Source organism: Corvus moneduloides, chromosome 3 (genome assembly GCF_009650955.1).
Source record: "Corvus moneduloides isolate bCorMon1 chromosome 3, bCorMon1.pri, whole genome shotgun sequence".
Lineage (NCBI taxonomy): Eukaryota > Metazoa > Chordata > Aves > Passeriformes > Corvidae > Corvus > Corvus moneduloides.
In genome coordinates, this window is record NC_045478.1 from 114,991,992 (window position 1) to 115,012,226 (window position 20,235).

Here is a 20,235-nt window from a genome sequence, read left to right on the forward strand (position 1 = left end):
TGGCAGCTTTCCAGAAGCAAAACAGCCATGTGAGTTTATTGGAAACAGAACACCCAAAAAAGCCATCAAACACTCTGCAGGATGCCAGGGAAGTGCCAACAAAACCAAGCACATGCTCTTGGCTTGTGCGGAAGGGCTGCTGCCTGTGCCAGCAGAGTGCCATCTCTCTCCCTGGGGACTGTGGCTGGGCAGGCAGCCTGGCCAGCAGCTGGTACCCATCCATCCCACCTGGTTTATATCTGCTGGTGACTGCCAGCCAAACCCATCCCTGGCAGGCAGCTTCTCCTATGAGTCTCCCAAAGCACTGTCTCCACAACAGGAGCCTCCTTGCAAACCTCCACAGAGCAGACGGAAAACCTTCTCCACTGTCTCCTTCCTCTTACCCCATCTCAGCGCAGCTCCTGCTAAGACCCAGCTGTAATCCACTGATTCAGTTCAGTCAGACACCAAAGTAGAGCAAAACATAAATCACAACAGATTTACTAATGTGAAGAGCTCAGAAGCAAAACAAAGATTGTAACGGCAATTTCTCCATTACTCATGAAGTATTTTATCCATGAATCTCACTTGAGCTACATGGATCGTTATTCCTCAGTTATTTATTCCTACATACACACAGGGTGAGGAACATGAGCTGGTTTAAAGTCTCCAGAAGGGCAACAACAATAGCTGAATCTTTCCAAAATGAAGGCTGGACCTCTTCTGCATTGTGTTGATTTGAGGAGCCAGTTGAAATTATCAGATTTCTGGCTGAAAGCCAGTACAGAATTAACAAGATCTTATCCTGATCTTTTTTGCCATGCAAGAAGTTACAAGAAAAAAAAATAAAGCCACTGTTTCTACTTATTTTTAAGTATTTTTTCACACAGATCACTACAGTTGTAAGGCCCCTCCAAACATCCAGAAATCACAAGGAAAAATATAAATCAAAGAAACAAGACAAAATCTCAGCCCTGAAGTAGAGACAATTTTGTTAATTTAGCTACACGCCTGTAGAATTTTCAAGCTATCCAGGCTCCTGCTATCATAACTGCTATTAAACTGTAAGGATAAAAAGAAGAAATTCTTTGACGAATTTCAGTTATTAGATAGTTAACTGCTATAAACAGAAAAGTACCCATGCAAAGCTCTGTCTTGTATTAGTGACACTCATTAGCTGTAGCAGAGTTACTGAAGGTGTTTTTTATGCAGTACATGAAGGTTAGATAAACCTTTACAAAGAGGTATTCAGCAAAAACATCTACACTATGCATGGATTTCCTTGCTCCTCCACAAATTTTAGAGGGAATGGCTGACAGAAAGCCACGTCCCCAACTCTTTTCTCCCAGTTTCATTTTGGTCACAAACAAGTATCTCAGAAACCATCCCACAGGACATCGACCTGGGGCATTCCCAGCCATCATGAGCTCTAAGAGTTTTGTCCAGGAGGGATCCTTCCTGCCTGTTTCTCAGTAGCTGTAGCAAAAATACTAAAACTTTTTCAAGTTAATAAATAAAGCATTATGTGTAACAAAGACAGGCTTTGTCCACTTGGCTTTATCAGCCCTCTAACTAAACAGCAGCCTGAAGAACATATAAGAAAAGCATTGCTGCCTTGGCAGCTGCCTTATCATTTCAGAAAATGACTTGTCTGTTGGGATGATAGTTAGATTTGGGCTTTGGGGACAGCACTGAATCTCTCTGAGCCTGGTGAGAGAGCAGCTACACAGAGCAAGTAAATCATTTTAATTTTGTACCAGTTGAAAAGCATTTTTTTCTTCGACTTCAGCAAGATGACAGTGGCATGACGGCTGATTTTCATTTCAATCAGAGCAGCATATGATTACCACCTAATTAGAATGTAGAAATAGAAAGGAGATCATTTTTTAACCTACCCAAGAGAACAGTTCTGGGGGAGGGGAGGAGATGATGTTAATCAAGTGATATTGGCATATCAGAGCGACCAAAATAGCCAGATGAATTTTTATCGGCATGCTTACTGTCCTTGAGGATCTGTCAGTGGCTTCAATAGAAACCTGTATTTTTCAGAGCTTTATTTCTGAGTAATAAATATTCTTTAAAATAAATACATGTCACCGCAGGCCCAAACTTGCTGTAAAAGATACCACCTTAGGCATAAATACATATATATTTGCCAAAATTTCACATGGTTTTGTTGACAACCGTAAAACTGTAAACATGGAACCTAACAAATCAAAACTAAAAGTCATGCTGTCTTCAGGGGAGTTGTTTGCATTAATACACGTTTGGGGTTTTTTTCAACTTGCTTTCATTAATTAAATATTGTCAGCTAGCTACTCTACTCCTTTCTGGAATGCATTTTGCAAGTTAGTTGCTCTGCCCTAGAGAAATTTAACTGAGGTTATGTTAAATGGAACTGCATCAGGAAACATCTTCCAAGACACGCTGTCTCCATCTGCGTCCTTCTGCAGAGATAAAGAGTAGACCTCATCTCAAGATGCTACTTTGTTTAATTGTCTCTGAAGAATGAAGAGCCAGAATTAGATTGCTGAGACCACCAAAAGGAGGGGGTTAGAGAAATTAAAAACAAAATAAAATTAATAGTGAAATGATCCTTCAGGCAAGCCCGCCTTGTGCAATAGAGAGCGGTGGCAGCGCTCCCTTTGCTCTGCCCTCCCAGGCAGTAGCTGGTCATCACAACATCTCTCTCCAAACTGGTCACCAGTACCCAGCACCATTTTAGGTGTGTGAGATATCCTGCCTTTAGCTACCTCAGTAGTGGAAAATACCCCCATATATTATATTTGGATGGAGCACAGTACAAAAGGAAGCACAGGTGCAGGGCACCCACGTTGGAGTGCGCCTAAGTAGACAAACTGGGGTTTCCTCACGAACATTTTTGTCAGGAGGAGTATAGCAAGTGTGATCCTGACCACCTCCCCACCCCCATTAAAACAGTTTCACTAATTTCAGCTGGACTGGGATTTGGCCCACCCTGCTTTGCTGGAAATGGTCATGGGGTTTTTTTTGGCTATGGGATGATACATTAGTACCTGCTAAAACAGAAGGACCTCATGTATTTCAGGCAAAATAAGAAGAAAGTCTCTCTTCAGCAATGAGTCTAACAAAAGGAATCAAGAATGTGCTGACTTATTTCCCATTTATGTGCTTTTAATTTGTATCAGTTATTTCAACAGCACATACATTGCCATCGCAATTTCCTAGTTGTTGTTCTACCAGGGTGTATAATAAATGTTGTGAGATACTGTGCAAGAGAAAGAACAATACTTTGAACTAAATGCGCTGTTAAATTAAAGTCTTTCCTTGAGCAGTGAAAAAGTCCTGAGGCTTTTCATGTCAATGTATTGTATGGTGAGGCATACACTGAGATCTTTTTAGTTTTCAACCTTTTGAGAAACATAGCAAAGCAAAAGTAGATAGTTTCTATTATTGCACACATTCCTAGGTACCTGCCACAAAAACCCAAAGATAAGCCTCTCCCCATCACCTCCAATAATGTAGGGGGGACAGTATTTAAAGTTGTCACAATGTTTTTGAGATACCATTATGGGAAATCAGGTGGCAACACTTCAGACCTTGCCAAATTATCCCAGAAAGAAATATTCTGACCTGTTCAAAGAACTTAATGTGCATTTTAAAATGAATCCCAGGGTATAATTTCCCAAAGAGTGGACTCAAATTCTATTTTGTGCTCTGAAGAATTCTATTAAACCTCTAGAGCACTTTGTGAAATGTGAAAACACAGTTTGCTAAGGAGATAACCTAGGTGGTCTGCAGTAAATTAACCACTACTGCTGACTGAGGCCATACTGGGAAGCTTGCTCCAAGGGATTTCTACACTTACAGCATAACACCATTTACCAACTTCTAAACTAGATTTGCCCTCTGGCTGCAAGTCAGCAGACCTTGGTGTAAAGCATGGCCAGAGATTAGTTTGACTAAGGGCTTCATTTCAAGAGCGGATCGGTGCTGCCGTTACACACAACTCAGTCCAAACCACTACTTACAATAGGGTTGTTTTCCCCAGCCAAGTTTATGTAGTTGACTTTTAGGCTGCTGGACTATGGCGGCTGTATGTTGAGTAAATTACAATAGAAACATATCTCTGTTGCTTTGTAACAATTAACCTCAGAAAGGCACTAACTCCATTTGCATGGTAATGAGACATTCATCTGAGTGACATCAGAGTTAAGCATGCTAATAAGTTTTTATACAAACACCTGAGGGGTCAAGCACAACCATGGGCTTGGATAAGAAAACCTTTTATTAAATGCAAATCACTTGTCTTTTAAATACTATGACAGAGAAATTTGCAGGACTCCAACACAGCTTGCAGGAGTAATTCAAGTTACATTTTCAAGCTCCTGGGCTGACTAAGAAATATAGCAACTGATTTATTTATATTTGGAATTAGTATCAATATGTAAAAAAATCTTCATTATAGCATCAAAGGAAAGAAGTACTACAGGAAGGTAGAGAGGTGAAAACAAGAATATTGCCTTATCTTTCCCAAATTTGTCGCAGATTCCTGGGTTGCTGGAAGGAAGAGGAGACATGGCTGCTGTAGAGCACAACAAAAGACTTGGAATATTTTCAGCTTTCCTTCTTATACACCTGCTTTTGCCAGGTGTCTTTCTATGGAGGCAGATTCCCTAGTGAGCATGCTATCTATCTTGCACTAAAACTTCTTGAATTCACTCAGTCAATTCACATTCTACAACCAAAGAGTTTGAGACCTTAGTGAGTGGTTAGGTCCAAGGGCATAACTGGCTGCCAGACACCTTTGGGACTAAAGGAGCAGAACCTTCTCACAGGTAAGGCTGATTGCAGAACAAAGGTTGAGGGAAAGTAGTTGACTTTGATTAATTTAACTCTGGCACAGCCAAGTGCAGGAGGCCTCTCTTGTTAAGGAGAGGCTGTTAGCAGGACACACCAACCCATCCTGACAGTGCAGGCAGTACCAGGGGAGCAGGTTTGGTCAGTGATAACAGGAACGAGATGTGGACAGCACTCTGAAAAGCTGCCCTTGTGCCAGATTGTTAGAGGTTTTGCTCCCAGACTAGAAAATGTGAACTTAAATATCCAGTGGGTGTAGTGGGAATCGCTCTGTCTTTAAGAAAGAACTTTGTAGAAAGGACTATATCATATGGCTGCGTGCAATAAGAGGAAACTCTATTAAAGAACAGAAAGTCCTTTTCAGACCATTGCTATATGATGAGCTACTTCAGGGAAAAGCTTGGGTAATGTATAATATTACTACTCAAAGCACAAAATCTAATCCAAGGGAGTAAGTGTACACATCCCTGGAAGTGTTCAAGGCCAGGATGCATGGGGCCCTTGAGCAGCCTGGTCTAGTGGGTAGCATCCCTGCCTAGAGCAGGGGTTGGAACTAGTACTTAAAGGTCCCTTGCAATGCAAACCATTCTGTGATACCATAATATAAAATTGATCAGATTGACATCTGGCACAGAGATACATCAACTCCTTCAAACCAGATAACTATGCTCACCTTGCTATACCCATTAAATAACAGCAGCCCAGTAATGGTATGCTTCCCAAAGATCCCTTTTACTGCATAAGTTACTGCTGTCTTCAATAAAATTAAGTATCTTTATTTTGCTGCTGTCCTATTTATGATATGTAAAACATGCTAGCGTGCCATAGTCTAAAACTCAAGCCAGTGGATTGTGGAAAAACCTTAGGAAGAGGGTAAGCTTTATGTGAGAAAGTACAAAGCTGTGGATAACCACACCCTCGAAATGTATCTTGACGGAGACCTAATACTCCACTTCCTTCGAAAATCAACAAAAACTCTGGGGGACCAGCTCTGAATCACCATAATCAATATGGCGATATGATTTCCACTAATTGCACCACCCGTATGTCTTCAAGCTCATCAAACAGCGTGAGACCACAGCTTGGTGAGGCTAGGATTCAGGACGTCAGGAAGACAACATATAAGACAACTATGAGCTGTAATCGTCCAAATTGAAAAAACAGCTGTGGTGTGAGATCAGTCGGATAACTTTAAGCAATTGCTTTAGGATAGGCTGGGCTACTTTCACTGTCCAACATTATAAACTACAGCTACTTATTTAAAAGTAATTCTGGTTAAACTGGAGTTTGTGAGGACCAAGGCAGGAGGTGTCTATACAATACAGACTCAGCTTTCGAGGAAGAAAAGCTTATTTCTGAAGGAGAAACCAAAACCAAACCTTTTAGCCTATTTTTTAAATTATGTGATAAAAATTAAGCTAGGAGAAATTATAAGATGGTAAGCAGCACAAACATATTGGTTTTAGCCTTACATGCCAAGGTAAAAATTACAAACAGACAAGATCCCAAAAATAAAAGTTTAGGGCTAAGCTCATGAGATTGAGGCATTAACAGTGTTAATGAAGCCTGTCCATCCAAAACTCCTGCTTCACTGCTCAGATTTCTAGCTGTGGGAAGCAACTGTGACAGCAGCGAAAGCCAAAGCAACCAGCGCTACAAAAAAATCAGTGTCCAAACAGGTATGCACTCCTTAGTGCACTTCCAGGTTTGAAAACCTCAATGTATCACTCAAATCTCAACATATTACTTCCTTTCAATTCAAATTTGGCAAAAACCCCAAACCAAACCACATAAACCCACTAAATTCATACCCTGATCAGATATCAGATTCTTGGGAAAAAATAGGCTCCCTGAATATATTGCTAGAGGAAAAATACTACTAATTATGTCCCTGTATGCAGTGCTTCTCCACTGGATGCTTTGTTCAATGTTTTCAGACAAAATGCTGAACAACTTTAACTGTCTGAAATCTGCTGGCTGTCGTCATAAGGAAACAGGCAGACTGTTAGTTTAAGACTTGATTATTTTATTTGATTTGCCACTTCTTCACTGCACTTCTCCAATCCAACACTAGGAACCCAGACAAAAACTAGAAAGGAGAGAGATGCAGATCATTCTGTTAAAAGCACTTTTTGTCTTGTACAAATAACCACTGTTGCCACTGGAAGATGACCAGTACTACTAAAAATTCACATATTTAGTGTTTCTGGGAAAATGAACACTTAACAGTAAGCAAACAAAAAAAAATAATAAAAATAGAAAATAGAATCCTACAGCTCTTTACTGTAAAGTGACCTCTGGAACACCATTGACCTTTGTGGCCATTTCCACTGACAACTGGTATACATATTTCCTTTCCAGGAATCTCTTCATTATTATCCAAAAACTCTGACATTCAGAAACAGCTTAGGAAAAGAATAGTCTTCTGCTTTGCCAGGAAAGATTACAATGTACAGGAAATGCACAGTATGGTTTCAAACAAAGGTATTTCTTTTGAACTCTAGTATAGCTTTTAGATATAAAAATCTTCCCTTGGCTATATTGTCCTGACCTGACTTCACTGGTCTTAAGAATAAATAATAAAAGACTGCAAGGCTCAAGCCTATGTTTACTCTTTTCACAGTTTTGGAGTCAAAGACCATAACCTTAAACAGAAATTTGAAAAAAAATTTATTTTATTCCATACCTCATTGTGATTCTTGCTTAACCATTCCTTAATAGTGTTAAGGGCAATGATGGCAGCAGGCTCATTTGGAAAACCTAAAAAGAGAAGAAATGAGAGATAAATAAAAGGCATATATTTCTTTCATACTTAAGAAAACAAAAATCTGGGCTTTTTTCCTCCCTATTCTTTAAAATATTTTAGAACTACATTTGGTCAACTCCCTTCTTCACAGATTTGTATAAAGATTTTAGGTAACATCAGTTACATTTTTCCCCAGCTAAATAAATTGAAAATAGGCCTAACGATGCTTTATTGGACTTTTTTTTTACTTGACTCTAGTTAAGAAAGGTCCACTGCTCAAGAAAAGAAGAAACAATAGAGAGCTATACATGTGTCATTCTAGGCAGGCAACTATTCAATACATATATCACAGTAACAAATACTAGGCTTACATTTCATGGCAGCAAGAAAAATTCAGACATTTCCTAAGGCATAAGAGCTTTCTTAAGGCTTTCTTTCTTTAATCCATCTGTCAGCAAAACTATACCACACTATGACCCCAGTGCCATAGGCCTTATAAAGAGAGGGATGTTTGAGTTGGAAATCTCTCAATTTATGAGCTAAATCATAACAAACAACTTTGGAAATTAAAGAATTCATGAAGCATAAGCATATGAACTTAAGGCCTTATGTTGCATGATATATTAGCAATAGTAACTCCCCCCAGCAGTAAACAATATCAAAAATCTTTCCACAGATACAGACTTTTTGCTTTGATGGTTTCTACCTATCAAATCCAAGGATGCTTTCATTACTTAGGCACCTTAATTTAATTTTCCTTTAAATTCCTAACTTCGGGGCAGCAAATCATTTCTGTGAGGATTTAAAAACAGAACCTCATAAGCTGTATGAATCACTCTCAGTAGGTTAGATTAATAGATCAGGCTTTGAAAAGGTGGAGCTGCAGGCACAGTTGACAAGCAAGCAAGAGGGTTAGAGTCACGAAATTTAGCATACAGCTATGTAGATACAGCCTTTCTTACATCATACATCACCCTTGCACCATAAACTGAAACACAGATACTGCAAAAAATTACAAATTTTTAGCTTTTTGACTTATATCTTCTTTAACCCTTTTTCAGAACTTGTGCAATGCAAGATTACAAAAAAAACCCCAAACCAAACCAAAATACCTCCACTGAATTACATTCCCAAAACATCCCTCCCTGTAAATTGACTCTGCAAAGATTTGCTCCAGCAGCATGTGTACTATTTTGAAATGACAGATGACAACCATTCATCAAGAAAAGCAAGTAAAATAGTCAATTTTGGATAATACCAACATTTAGCATGTGCTTCCTTTGAATACATTTCTCAATAAAGCACATTTTAACATTTCTAAAAACATACTTACCAAGTCCAAGATAAAAAATTAGGTTAGACCCTACAAATGTTACTGTGGATACTTCTGTTGCTGCTGGGAAAATATATTCTTATAACATTTAATAATGCTGCTGATACCATCAAGGCATATGTCTCATGGCACCAACTAATGACCACTAGCAAAACCCAAAGCGGGGACTTCCAATAGCCTCATTTTCATAATATAAAATAACAGAGCTCTAAGCAGACCATCTGCTCAAATTAGTAATATTCTAGCTAACAAACTGGGACTTTTTCACATAGAAATTGCATACCCTGAGTGCGGTAGCTCTGCCCGGACATAAAATGAACACCATGCACAAAGACAAATGTGTATTTCAGACAACTGATACACTATTGTTTATGCACTGAATGGTTTATTTTCAGAACAATTCTCCCTCCATCAAGATTAACTTTTCAGGCTTGTTTTTCACTTCCTTGCAGCAGAGTAGTTGGCCAAAACGGTGATAAAGCACTGGGGATTGTACAGAATCTCTCCATAAATTGTACACTACTTAGAAAATGCTGCCATACTAACCAGTCTTAAATAGAACTTTATCTAGAAAACTGGTGTTCGATTACTCCTCAGTCACCACAATGTAAAGGAAACAGATCAGCAACCTAAATAAACAGCCTTGAATTCCGTATACGATTTCAGAAAATCTGTTGAAATCCATCAGAGACTTTTATGATTACCTATCCCCCAAACAGAATCATCTAATTAGCATTTTACACACATTTCTGTTAATTTTAAGGAAAGGATTATCTTACTGACTATGCAGAAGCAGGATGGAATTAGCCTCCTGTTGCAAACCCTGCACCAGCACAAAAGCCCCTGTGTCTCTGATTCTCAAACAGAAAAACAGTTTTGTTTATAGGACTGGGTGAAAGGAAGATAAAGCGAGATGGGATCTTTTAAAACATGTTTTTGCATTGTTTTTATCTCTAACCTACATTTGCCTGCCATAACAGTTCTGGTCTGCTCCCATCTGCACCCCCATCCCCCCTTTCCCACTTTCAGCGAGAAAGCAATCTCAGGAAGCACGTGGGAATCAAATTACTTGAGAGAAATGAGCTCGAGAAGCCTCACAGTTAACTGACTGCTGGAGCAGCAGCTCAGGCAATTCTGGCTAAAGGCTCAATTTCACAAAAGATAAAACAGGTAAAGTAATGAGTGACACTCGGCCGTGTTACTGCAGTGAGTGCTCCTCCAGCATACTGAAAAGAACAAGGGCACATAAAAGCACACATTGGCCATGAGGTACAGCACTTCACTGGGTTTATCTGCCTGGAGAAAAAGGGAGGGTTGGCGAGTGGTACGTCATGGACAGGTGTGTGGTGAAGTGCACCTACCCACACACAGGTATCTAACTTGGACTGAGCTTTCTACATCCTCCACTGCCACAGTGAACACCGTGGCAACATACCCAGCTATATCACAAAAACAGCGCAGGCTGTGTCTGGTTCCTGAAGAGCTGCTTCAGCAAATGAGAATTTTACTGCCACCATCTGCATTTTTCAGTGCCAGCTGATCACATCTCACCATCCATTACCAGGATCCCAACTTCTCAAGTACAGCAAAATACTGGATGTGAGCAGCCACTCCTCTAGTGCCCCTCTGAGTTCAGGAGCTGTCCTTTACAGCACACCTTTCATCATTACAGCTGATGGCACAGAGGGTGCAAGCCTGCTAAGTCAGTAGGAACAAGGGTGTGCATGCTGCTACCATCACATAAAGTACACCTCATCTGAACTCTACTGCTTTTGGTATGTCTTTGCACAGATACTACCCACAGTGAAAGCCTAGGGAAGCTTTGAGAGGTCTTCAAACTTATGAGCTTCTGCAACTCTTTCTAGGGCTTTACCAACTTACTCTTGGAAATTGTAACCCTGACCTGTGAAATGGCTGGCATAGCAAGCTCTAGGCTGAGTCCTTGCAGTCATCACGGCAATAATTTTCCTGCGAAGTCATGATAAGATATGGCAGAATTATTCTGAAGTATCTGATATGAAATAAATGTGCTGTTTTAGGGAGAAGAGTGTGGAGGAGAACTAAGATAGTAACTAGAGATACACACTGACATTCCCATTACATTTTGTATTTATTCCCTGGAACATAACTGGTAAGAACATAAGTCCCCCTGTTTCATCAATGTAGAGAAAATATGCAATGAATTCCCTATTGTTAGACACCCTTTTGTAAATGCTCAGTATTTTGTGCTTGGGGGATTCAGCAGAGAAACATTTACTCAATTGTGAATGTCTGTTACTCTTTGCCTAATTTATCTGTGCAGTATCAGAAAAACGTACACCAGTAGTTTATAGAAACATAGACTATTCTGAGTTGAAACATACCCACAAGGATCATGAGAGTCCAGCTCCTGGCCCTGCACAATGTTCTTCAAAGCATAACAGTGCAACAAGGATTTTGTGACACAAAACTAACAGAAATCTATTTCAGGGACTCCCAAACTATGTGGAGATTCTGGCAGGTTTATCTGCCTCTTTTACTGTGCTTGATCCAATCTCACTAAAAATGTCTAACTTACAATCAGGTAATGCCACCTCTCCATGAAAAGCCCATTAACAAAACACAGGTATTAAGTAATCAAACTTTAATATGATCTATCTGAGGATTAAGATAACATTATAATGGGAGGGCTATAATACTAACAAGCAAATGTCAATCCAGAAAATCACTTCAGTAGCTATAGGGATAAATGTTATAATTTGTCAGTTTAACTGAGATGCCTAAGGTTTTCTGTAAATCAACTCATCCTGATAAAAAAAAGGTCTGTATCTTTTTTTTATTTTTGTTAGCACAGCCTAAGTGCTGGGCAGGATTTTATTCATTTAAAACATGTTCCCTTCTCTATGGATTCTAAAAGGCTTGTCACAGGCTTAATATTCTTATTTGCCAGTTTTAATGGTTTCATTTTGAAGCAAATCATGAAAGGAACCAAATGCACATAAACACAAATAATAATTATGTGTTTTCATATTTTCTCAGAAAAATATCTACACTGGCATATTTGTGCATATATCAAGATGTAACAGTTTGCAGACTGTTCCTGTGTGCTAAAATCAACCCTGAGTCCCATGGCTTAATCAACAAGACTGTTAAAATGGAAAAACTTCCATGTTTTAAGTTTATAAATTTGTCAATATGTTTATAAATATATAAATTATGCTCTTCAAATAGTAGCTTGTCACATTTTTAAACTGTGGGACTGTATTGAAGGCTGTCTCTGCAGCCAGTACGACAGGGTATCTCCACCATGCATCAAGTACTTGCTGTGTGGGAATCATCAGCACCAGATGGCATGGAATATAAAGATGTTTTAAAGAAAAGAAGAATGGGAAAGAAGAGGGGGGGAAAAAAGAGAAAAAAGGTTCCAAGCATTTATTCCATACATGTTCTGAAATCCAATATTGGTACTATAAATACCTTCTGAATCACAACAGACACATAAATAACTGCGCTTCATTAGGGCCATGTGGGCTAAGGCCAGCTATTGACAACACAGATGATAGTGCTTATGACAATAAAAGAGAAGAAATGAGATGCACAGCCCAGCATGCCTGAGGTAGGGTTAACTCAATACATCCACTTGTCCTTCAGCTGTGAAATAAGCAGCATAATCTTGCAACTGATCCCATATAATCATCTTGTCAAAGATGTATTTTAGTAGTCAAAATGAATTCACTCATGCTAGGTTGATTCCCATTACTATGGTAAATCCGTTCTGTTTGGAAGCAGAGATGATAGTATTCTACCAAAAAGCTTATTGTGTTGCTATTCTTGAGCTTTTTTCTTTTTTCTCTCACTCTTCTTTCTTTTCTTTTTTTTTTTTTTTTTTTAATAACCATTGTCACATAGTGATTGGACAAACAAGCTAAGTTCCTTCCTTGATCATTTCTGTGGACATTGATAACCTGGAAAGAAAATACCCTCATTTGGATCAGCTACGTTGAAGACTAAACAGATGAGCCATGAATCTTCTGCTAAATAACCTACCTTGCCTTATTGAGCTCATTCAGCCAGAGAAAACCTTATTTGCTGTCCACTCAAAAAGTAACTCTAAGAAAGACAGTGAAATTAAGTACTGTGAAAAGCCAGTAATCTTTCTGTTACTCCGAGGAACAAAGTTGCTCCAATTCACTGTATCCTTTGTGGACTGTGCTACAGTAATTAATTATCATTCATGTAAAACAAAAAGGGGAAATAAGAAATTTTAAAAATGCATAAACAAAACATTATTCTGAAGAAATTGTTATATGCTACTCGATTCCTCCCAAGAAACGTACAGACCTTTACATTTTCCTCGAGTGAAAAAATTCAGCAGCAACAGAAAACTACGTGCAGTTCCTGAAGAATGATTTCCACTTGCATTCAACTGACATGACAGATGCAGCTGGTAGAAGGTGGTTAATAAAGAATCTTGAAAGAACTTCTCTCCTCTGATACAGTGACACAGAGCTGGTAGAGAACTGAAATAAGGGAGAGCCTTTCTTCAGCCATCAAAGTGCATTGGGTAGCACAGGGATCCTTGGTTAAGTCAGTCAGGGTCAATGTTGGCAACAGGGAACATGATGAAATTCAAGCAAGCCAGTGAAGTCAAGACAAGTTGCAGGTTAAGATACATGGACTCTCTGGTAACAGGGCTTGCTCAGCCTTGGCTTGTCAGAAAACGTGCCCAGTGTCTGCTGTCTGACAGGGGCCTCTCGTCTCATCAGCACAACTCACCTGCACCATCTACAACTCAGGTGCTTTTCTATTGTATGCCTGGGCTCAGCTTAAGGCTGTGGCTGAAAGAAGTCAGTTGCCAAAAGGTGGCTAAGATGCAAGACAAACAATGTCACTGCTGTTTTCTCTGAAACACACAGTGTCACACCATGCTTCACTTCACACTCTGCCATGTTGATATCATTGGAAAAATACCTGCCATATAATTGTGTTAAAAGTGTCAGCTGAACAGAGATATACACTGTAATTATGTAGGTCATGGGAGCATAGGCTTGCACCAATAAGCCTAAAGACTCCACTGAAGAAAAACTAGATTTCAAGTTTACTGAGTTGTTTGATATTAACTAGCATTGGAGGGGGGAAGAAGTTTTAGTGAAAATGCATTTACTTGGACTACTGAGGAGGAACACAGTTCCCCTATGAGAACCTTGCTGCAGGAAGTATCATAATGCCATTCTGAAGGAGAGCTGCATGAGTGTAAGAATTTCACTTTTCTGCAGTAGTCAGTATACTTTTTTTATTAGAAGTCAAGGTTTTGGTTTCATTTTTCCATCATTTGTAAAGGACTATGCTTGCAGGGGGATCACATCATGGAGAAATGGATTCTCTAGCAGTCTTGTAAAAAAACCATAGAAAGGCATACTTGGAGACTCTGGGAAGCAAAACTGCTTTGCAGCTGTGCTGTTTTTACTGTGCTGTGTGCTGGAGCTCTTCTGTTTGTCAGGGAATTTCTAATGCCCAAGCAGAACATTAAGGCTTCAAGCTGAGCATAGTAGGGAAAAGATCAGAAAGACACCAGCGCAACAGTGAAAGAAAAAAGATCTCACTGCTCTGGCCATTAGCATACTCCCATGGTAAGAGAAAGCACACACAATGCAAATGCAAGTGGAAGATATACTCACGCAGGCAGTTTTGCAATTATAAAATCTACCTATGAGAGTGTATATGCAATGTCTGTGTAAATTACAGAGCTGTTTAAACACATGTATGCAGCTGTTCCTGAGCTCAAGCACATCATTCTCCTTTAAACACACTTTACACCATATTCAGAATTGCTATTCCAGAAACAAGCATTGTACAAAGAAATGTTAATTGAAAGACATTTTGAAGTGTACATGAGCTTCCTAATACAGAGTATTTAATCTTCTATTTAGCCATATACAGCAAGCAAGTCGGGTTTTAGGGTGGCAACATAATACAGCCAAAGTAATTTGAAACAAAGTGTAAAGCACTAGTCAGCTGTGAAATCTCCCATCATACACTGAATTGCACAGCAATGGGATATTGGCTTCAGTGTAGCTACAATTCCAACAAGGTTAAATATTTATTCTACCCACTGATTTAAATAAAAATGCCTTGTTGTTCTCAAGTGAAGCGAAGTGTAAGGAATCAATCCTACCTTCCCAAACTGTCTTGCTAATGCCACAGGAGATAAAACCCAACCAAACCAACCCCCACGCACCCACACACTCTGAATTCCACTTGAAACTGTTACTTTCTCTTGAAAAGTGTGGTCCGGGGCAGTGGTAACCTCAGCCTGCACTGACACTATCCCAGGCCCTCCTTGACACACACTCTCTCTAAGCACCAAGGGATTATCTGTTTTGCAGTGGGAGTAAAGTAATGATTCTGTACCTTGCCAAGCCCTGTTCCTCATGGCATTTTGCTATTGATTGCAGGCTCTAACTGAAGGCTCATCTGAAGCAGAGATATTCTTGATGTGCCACTCCTTATTGAGTCTCTGATGTCTACTAATACATCTGCCACTACAGGCTGGGCAGGGGGAGAAGAGGTAGGAATTGCCATGAGAGGCTCACTCTTCTTGCTGACAGGATCTTTGTGCCCACAGTGGGAACCAGGAGAATGCACAGAAGAGCAGCAGATTGAGGTGGAGGAAGAGGACAAGAGGGAGGGAGCATGCAACCTTTCGCTGCAAGACAGGGAGTAGGATTTGGGGGGGAAGGGCTGAATGTGAGAGACAATATCAGGGCTGCTGGCTTTGCTGGAGCTCTCAGTACTTTGACTCAAATAGGCAGCACACTGTGACAGGAGTTACAAGAACTTGGGGAAACACATGTATGAAATGGACATGAGCCACCACGGCAAAATGAAGGGAGATGGCAGCATAGAAAGTCTGAGAAACTTCAGAGGAATCAAACATACATAAGCAATAGTGAAAAAAATACAAAGTCGCATAAAGAACACAGACAGTGTTGCCAGCCCAGCTCTAGCCTTTAAATCACTTCCACCATGTTCAATTGCTCTAACAGATGCAACCCAAAGACCTACCTCGGTTATCTAAAACCAAGAGTATTTGGGGAAGGCCATCCATGCACAGGAACAAACAAAGAATAAACAAAACTATCTGACATTATTTCTACTGAAGTACTGTTCGTATCTCCTGTCCAAGTGAAATCAAAGATTTCCTAAGAGCACATAATCAGCTGAAACAATATATACTTACTCCTCGTGAAAGGAAAAAAAATAGGAAATAAAGATGTTCTATTATCTTTTTTCCCAAAAGATATATCAGAAGAAAGTTATAGGGCAGGTTGGGTGAAAAAGCAAGATACTGTGTCTGGAACATTTAATCTACTTAGTTTAGTCTTTTTAACAAATACATTATTGATTCTTGGTTTGTCTTTATTATTCACATTGTGGATTTTTTTCCATTCTTGCCTCAGGCAGCAATAAACCATACTGAAGGGTCACACCAGCAGCTATTGTATTCAGGAAATCTACAACAGCTCAAAACGAAAATATTTCCATCCAATCTGGAGTTCAAAAATGCCAGCGCACTTGGGAGGAACAGAGAGGGTGTGCACTCTAAATTTGATGCTTAATGGCTTGTTCTTCGCTGTACAGAAAGGGACTTCATGCTACCTGAACACACACTACATGTACGCTGCTTAAACAAGTGCTTGTGCAGGTTGTTGGACTTGAAGCATCATTGCACTACCTCAACAATTTTCTGAAGTAATTTTTTAAGAGGAAGCATTTTTTCCCCTTGCCCAGATGCTGCTTAATTTCTGTAGTAGTCATTTGCCTGGCAAGAGGTCAGCACCATATATCCTTCTCTTTGTCCTGCAAGGGTCACAATGTGCCTTATTTGATTTTATGCTCCTGTATGTATCAGCAACCAGCCAATCTACTCTATTTATCATCATTTCAGGATGTATCGCAGCAACAACTTTGTCAAGAAAAACTACATGGAAGCTACCAGCACCTCTTCAACCTTCCTCCCAATGCTGCACCAAAAAAACTTTTTGCATGTTCTGAGATTACAGCAGTATACACAACAGATGAAATGTTATTAGAAAGATTTTTAAGGATTGGAAAAAAGGGAAAAACTGGACTAAAGCAAAAGTAAGGAAAAATTGAAATTTAAAACTCTAATTTCAGCAAACCTGCCTTAGGTTACAAAACTGGTTACAAGAGTGCATTACACACTTACGCTGCTCTTTGCAAAACCTCAAATGCTAAAGGGTATAAAAAAACCATTAATGGGTAAAATATAAAAATATCCTTATCTCTTGGAACACCCTCACCATCGCACTTTTGACTAACAATCTCCCCAAGGAGCAGTTGCTTTTTAAGCCCAATACTGGTAGTTGATCAACAAAATAACCCAGATCTCATCAGATTCTTCAGCATTTCAAAAGATCACAGCATTAACCGTAAAACAAGTATTTGTTAAAAATACAATTTCTCCAATCTCTAATTTGCATTTCACTCAAAATCATGCATTTATTGAGCCTTGCATTCTTCAATCAAAAAGAAAATTAAATAGCCACTTAAGGCACTTCCAATTCCAGAAATGCAAATCCAATTTAGTCTTGATATGAACTTTAGGTCTTATTGACACTTGTTTTAAATAGCATATTCAACATGCATTCTAGTAAGTGTCAGTGTATTGTTGGGGTTTTTAAAATTTATTTTTAAATCATTAGATGAGCAACCATGTTCTCCTTTAGTAAGGAATGGGATTTCCTAGAGTTCAGAAAGGTTTAACAAACGTCAACATTTCTGGTTAGACCAACAGCAGTAAATCCAGCCTTAAAGTAAAATGATTTAATTTTGTAAGATGCCACTCTTCAGAGGGAAACCAAAAGCCCAAACACACGTTTTTCAAATAATTTTGAACAATATTCAAACTGAAACAGGGGAAAAAGCAATGACAGAGCAAATGACAATTACTGTAGTCCGAAGAAATGTCCAGCTTGGAAGCGAAGGAACTGATGCTATGATTGGTCAGATCAAGCAGCAAAAGATTTGAAAGACTAAGAAATCTCTTTTGTCCAACAATGCAGTACAAATAAGAAGTTGATCTGGACAATTTAAATGTAAATTTCTTACCACCTGTCAGACAACTGAGATTTAAAGACCTCCACTTTAAAACCCAGGCACCTCCAAACCTAGTCTTAAAGTGAAAATTGACCTCCCACCTCAATTTCCTTGTAAATGGGGCCATGTGGCAGTAAAGAGGTTGTTCGTTCCAGCGTTTTATTAAATTTAGGCTATGTGTATGGTTGGCATGAGATGACCCACACTACGCCTGGGGAAAACCATCCTTTCAAGGCAGGTCCATGCCACAGTTAAACACAACTAATCCTCTCGGAAACATGACATCCCAGGAAGATTAGCAGATGGGATATGGAAAAGCATTAAATGCATTGCATAGAGAAACCTCATTGATTGTTAAGCAATGAGGCAAATGAGGGAAAAGAGAAGATTTTTAATTGGGGGATACATAAAAAGAAATTGTGTCAATTCAATAGAGTTTGTTACATAATCAAAAATAATGTAAGCCTTAGGGAACAGCTTTAGCCAATGTGATTTCAATTAAATTTATCAAAACATCCTTGCTATATGTACAATTACACTCAATATAGTTCGCTTTATCATGACAGCTGCACATCTCCAGATTGTGAAAAATACCACTGCAATATTGAGTTGGGTTGGGATTATTTCAGTGAATTATTGATATGCAGACACCAGCCTCCACAGCTCAGTCTTCCTCACATCTCTGGGAACAGAAATCAGTAATAAAAACTCCCAAAACTGCACAAAGGAGGGAAAGTTGTATGTATGTATCAACGTATGGGTCAAAATCAAGAAAGGGCAAAACAGTACCTGGGAGTGAGGGGTAAAAAAAAGTGAGAAACAGCTCTGCAAGCTCCCCTTGCAGGAGGTGGGAGAAGATCTGGGAGTGAGGGGGTGATGTTGAGCGTGGGAAAGATGGGGTTCAGGGGAGACCTTTGCCTCTCACTAGGTAAATCTATTTTAAGTGACAACACATTAAATTAATTTTCCCCAAGTCAGGAATGTTTTGCCCATTATGGTACTTGGCAAGTCACCTCCCTGTCTTCATCTTGGTGCACAAATTTTTTCATCTTGTTTTTGTCCCTGTCCTGCGGAGGAGGAGTAAAAGTAAGCAAGTGGCCAGGTGGGGCATCTGGCAGCAAACATCAAGCCACCATACAGATTCCAACCACAGATTCCTTTTCCATAAAATATTCTACCTATTCTACTTTTTTTTTCACCAAAACACACAACTTGAAAGCCTGCAAAAAAAAAAAAAAAAGCCACAATCACATGCAGAAAAACCATAAGAAAGGAAGGGAATGGAAAATTAAGGCATGAGAGTACTTGTGCTGGTGAGATCAACATAAGGTACTTGGGGACACATACACCAATTCTAGTTAGACATTTCCAGTTAGATTTACAAAACTAAGAGATCATCATTCTACAAAATCATGGTTGTGTTTTATAGATTAATTGCTAAAGAAAGGACTCCCAAAACAAAGCAGGAAAACTCACAGTTCTGATGAGTCAAACCCAATGAGATCAATACCTATGTTTATGTGAATTATACATATTTATATATGAACTTTGCAAAATAATCTCATGCAGGTTTGTGCTGATACAAATAAAACCTGCTGAACTTACAGTAACTACCAGGAGACAGAAAAAGAAGAACATACTCAAAGTCTGTGGTGTTATGCCGCTGAAAGTCTGAAGATTATTATTTAAAAATATTACAGAAAGGAAAGGTGCACTTGCTATATAAACCATTTAAGAATAAGTAAATAAATTATACTAGCACATACTAATCAATCTATGTTGAAACCACCATATAACCAGCACCCAGTATTTAACTTAAAAGTATTCTAGGAACACAGGAATAAAGTGGTGGGCATCCAAATGAAAGAAGGACCTCTAAAATTCAGAAAGGTTAAAGAAGAAGGATTTGTATTCCTTAGAAAATAGGAGATTACAATTAAACTTCTATGAAACAAATTAATTTGAAGAAACCAGAAGACTAATTGCTGCAGGTTATCTGAGTTCATGCAAACACCAAAAGAAGGGAACTGAAGTCAAATTAAGACATCCCCTCTCCAGCAGGAATTTGGAAAAAAATCCTCTAAACAGCTTGAAAGAGCAGGAAGGAGGAAAAAAATGTTAGCAGTCAGACAAACTTTTGCAAACAGTTTAAAAACTGCTTAGAACACATTTGAAAGAGCTAGTGTGCAATAACAGAGCCAAGGGAGAAAACAATGAATGTGTGAGCTTCTGGGACATT

At 39.1% G+C, this 20,235-nt stretch overlaps 1 protein-coding gene across 8 annotated transcripts in view; it reads right to left on the bottom strand.

Moving 5' to 3' along the window:
* The window catches only part of MACROD2 (mono-ADP ribosylhydrolase 2), an 882,739-nt gene that overhangs the window by 264,345 nt on the left and 598,159 nt on the right, over positions 1–20,235 (bottom strand). For all 8 annotated transcript variants that reach the window (XM_032103642.1, XM_032103645.1, XM_032103644.1 and 5 more), the window contains one exon: positions 7,505–7,578. In XM_032103642.1, the coding sequence (XP_031959533.1) occupies positions 7,505–7,578 (74 nt within the window). The remainder of the gene's footprint in view (positions 1–7,504; positions 7,579–20,235) is intronic.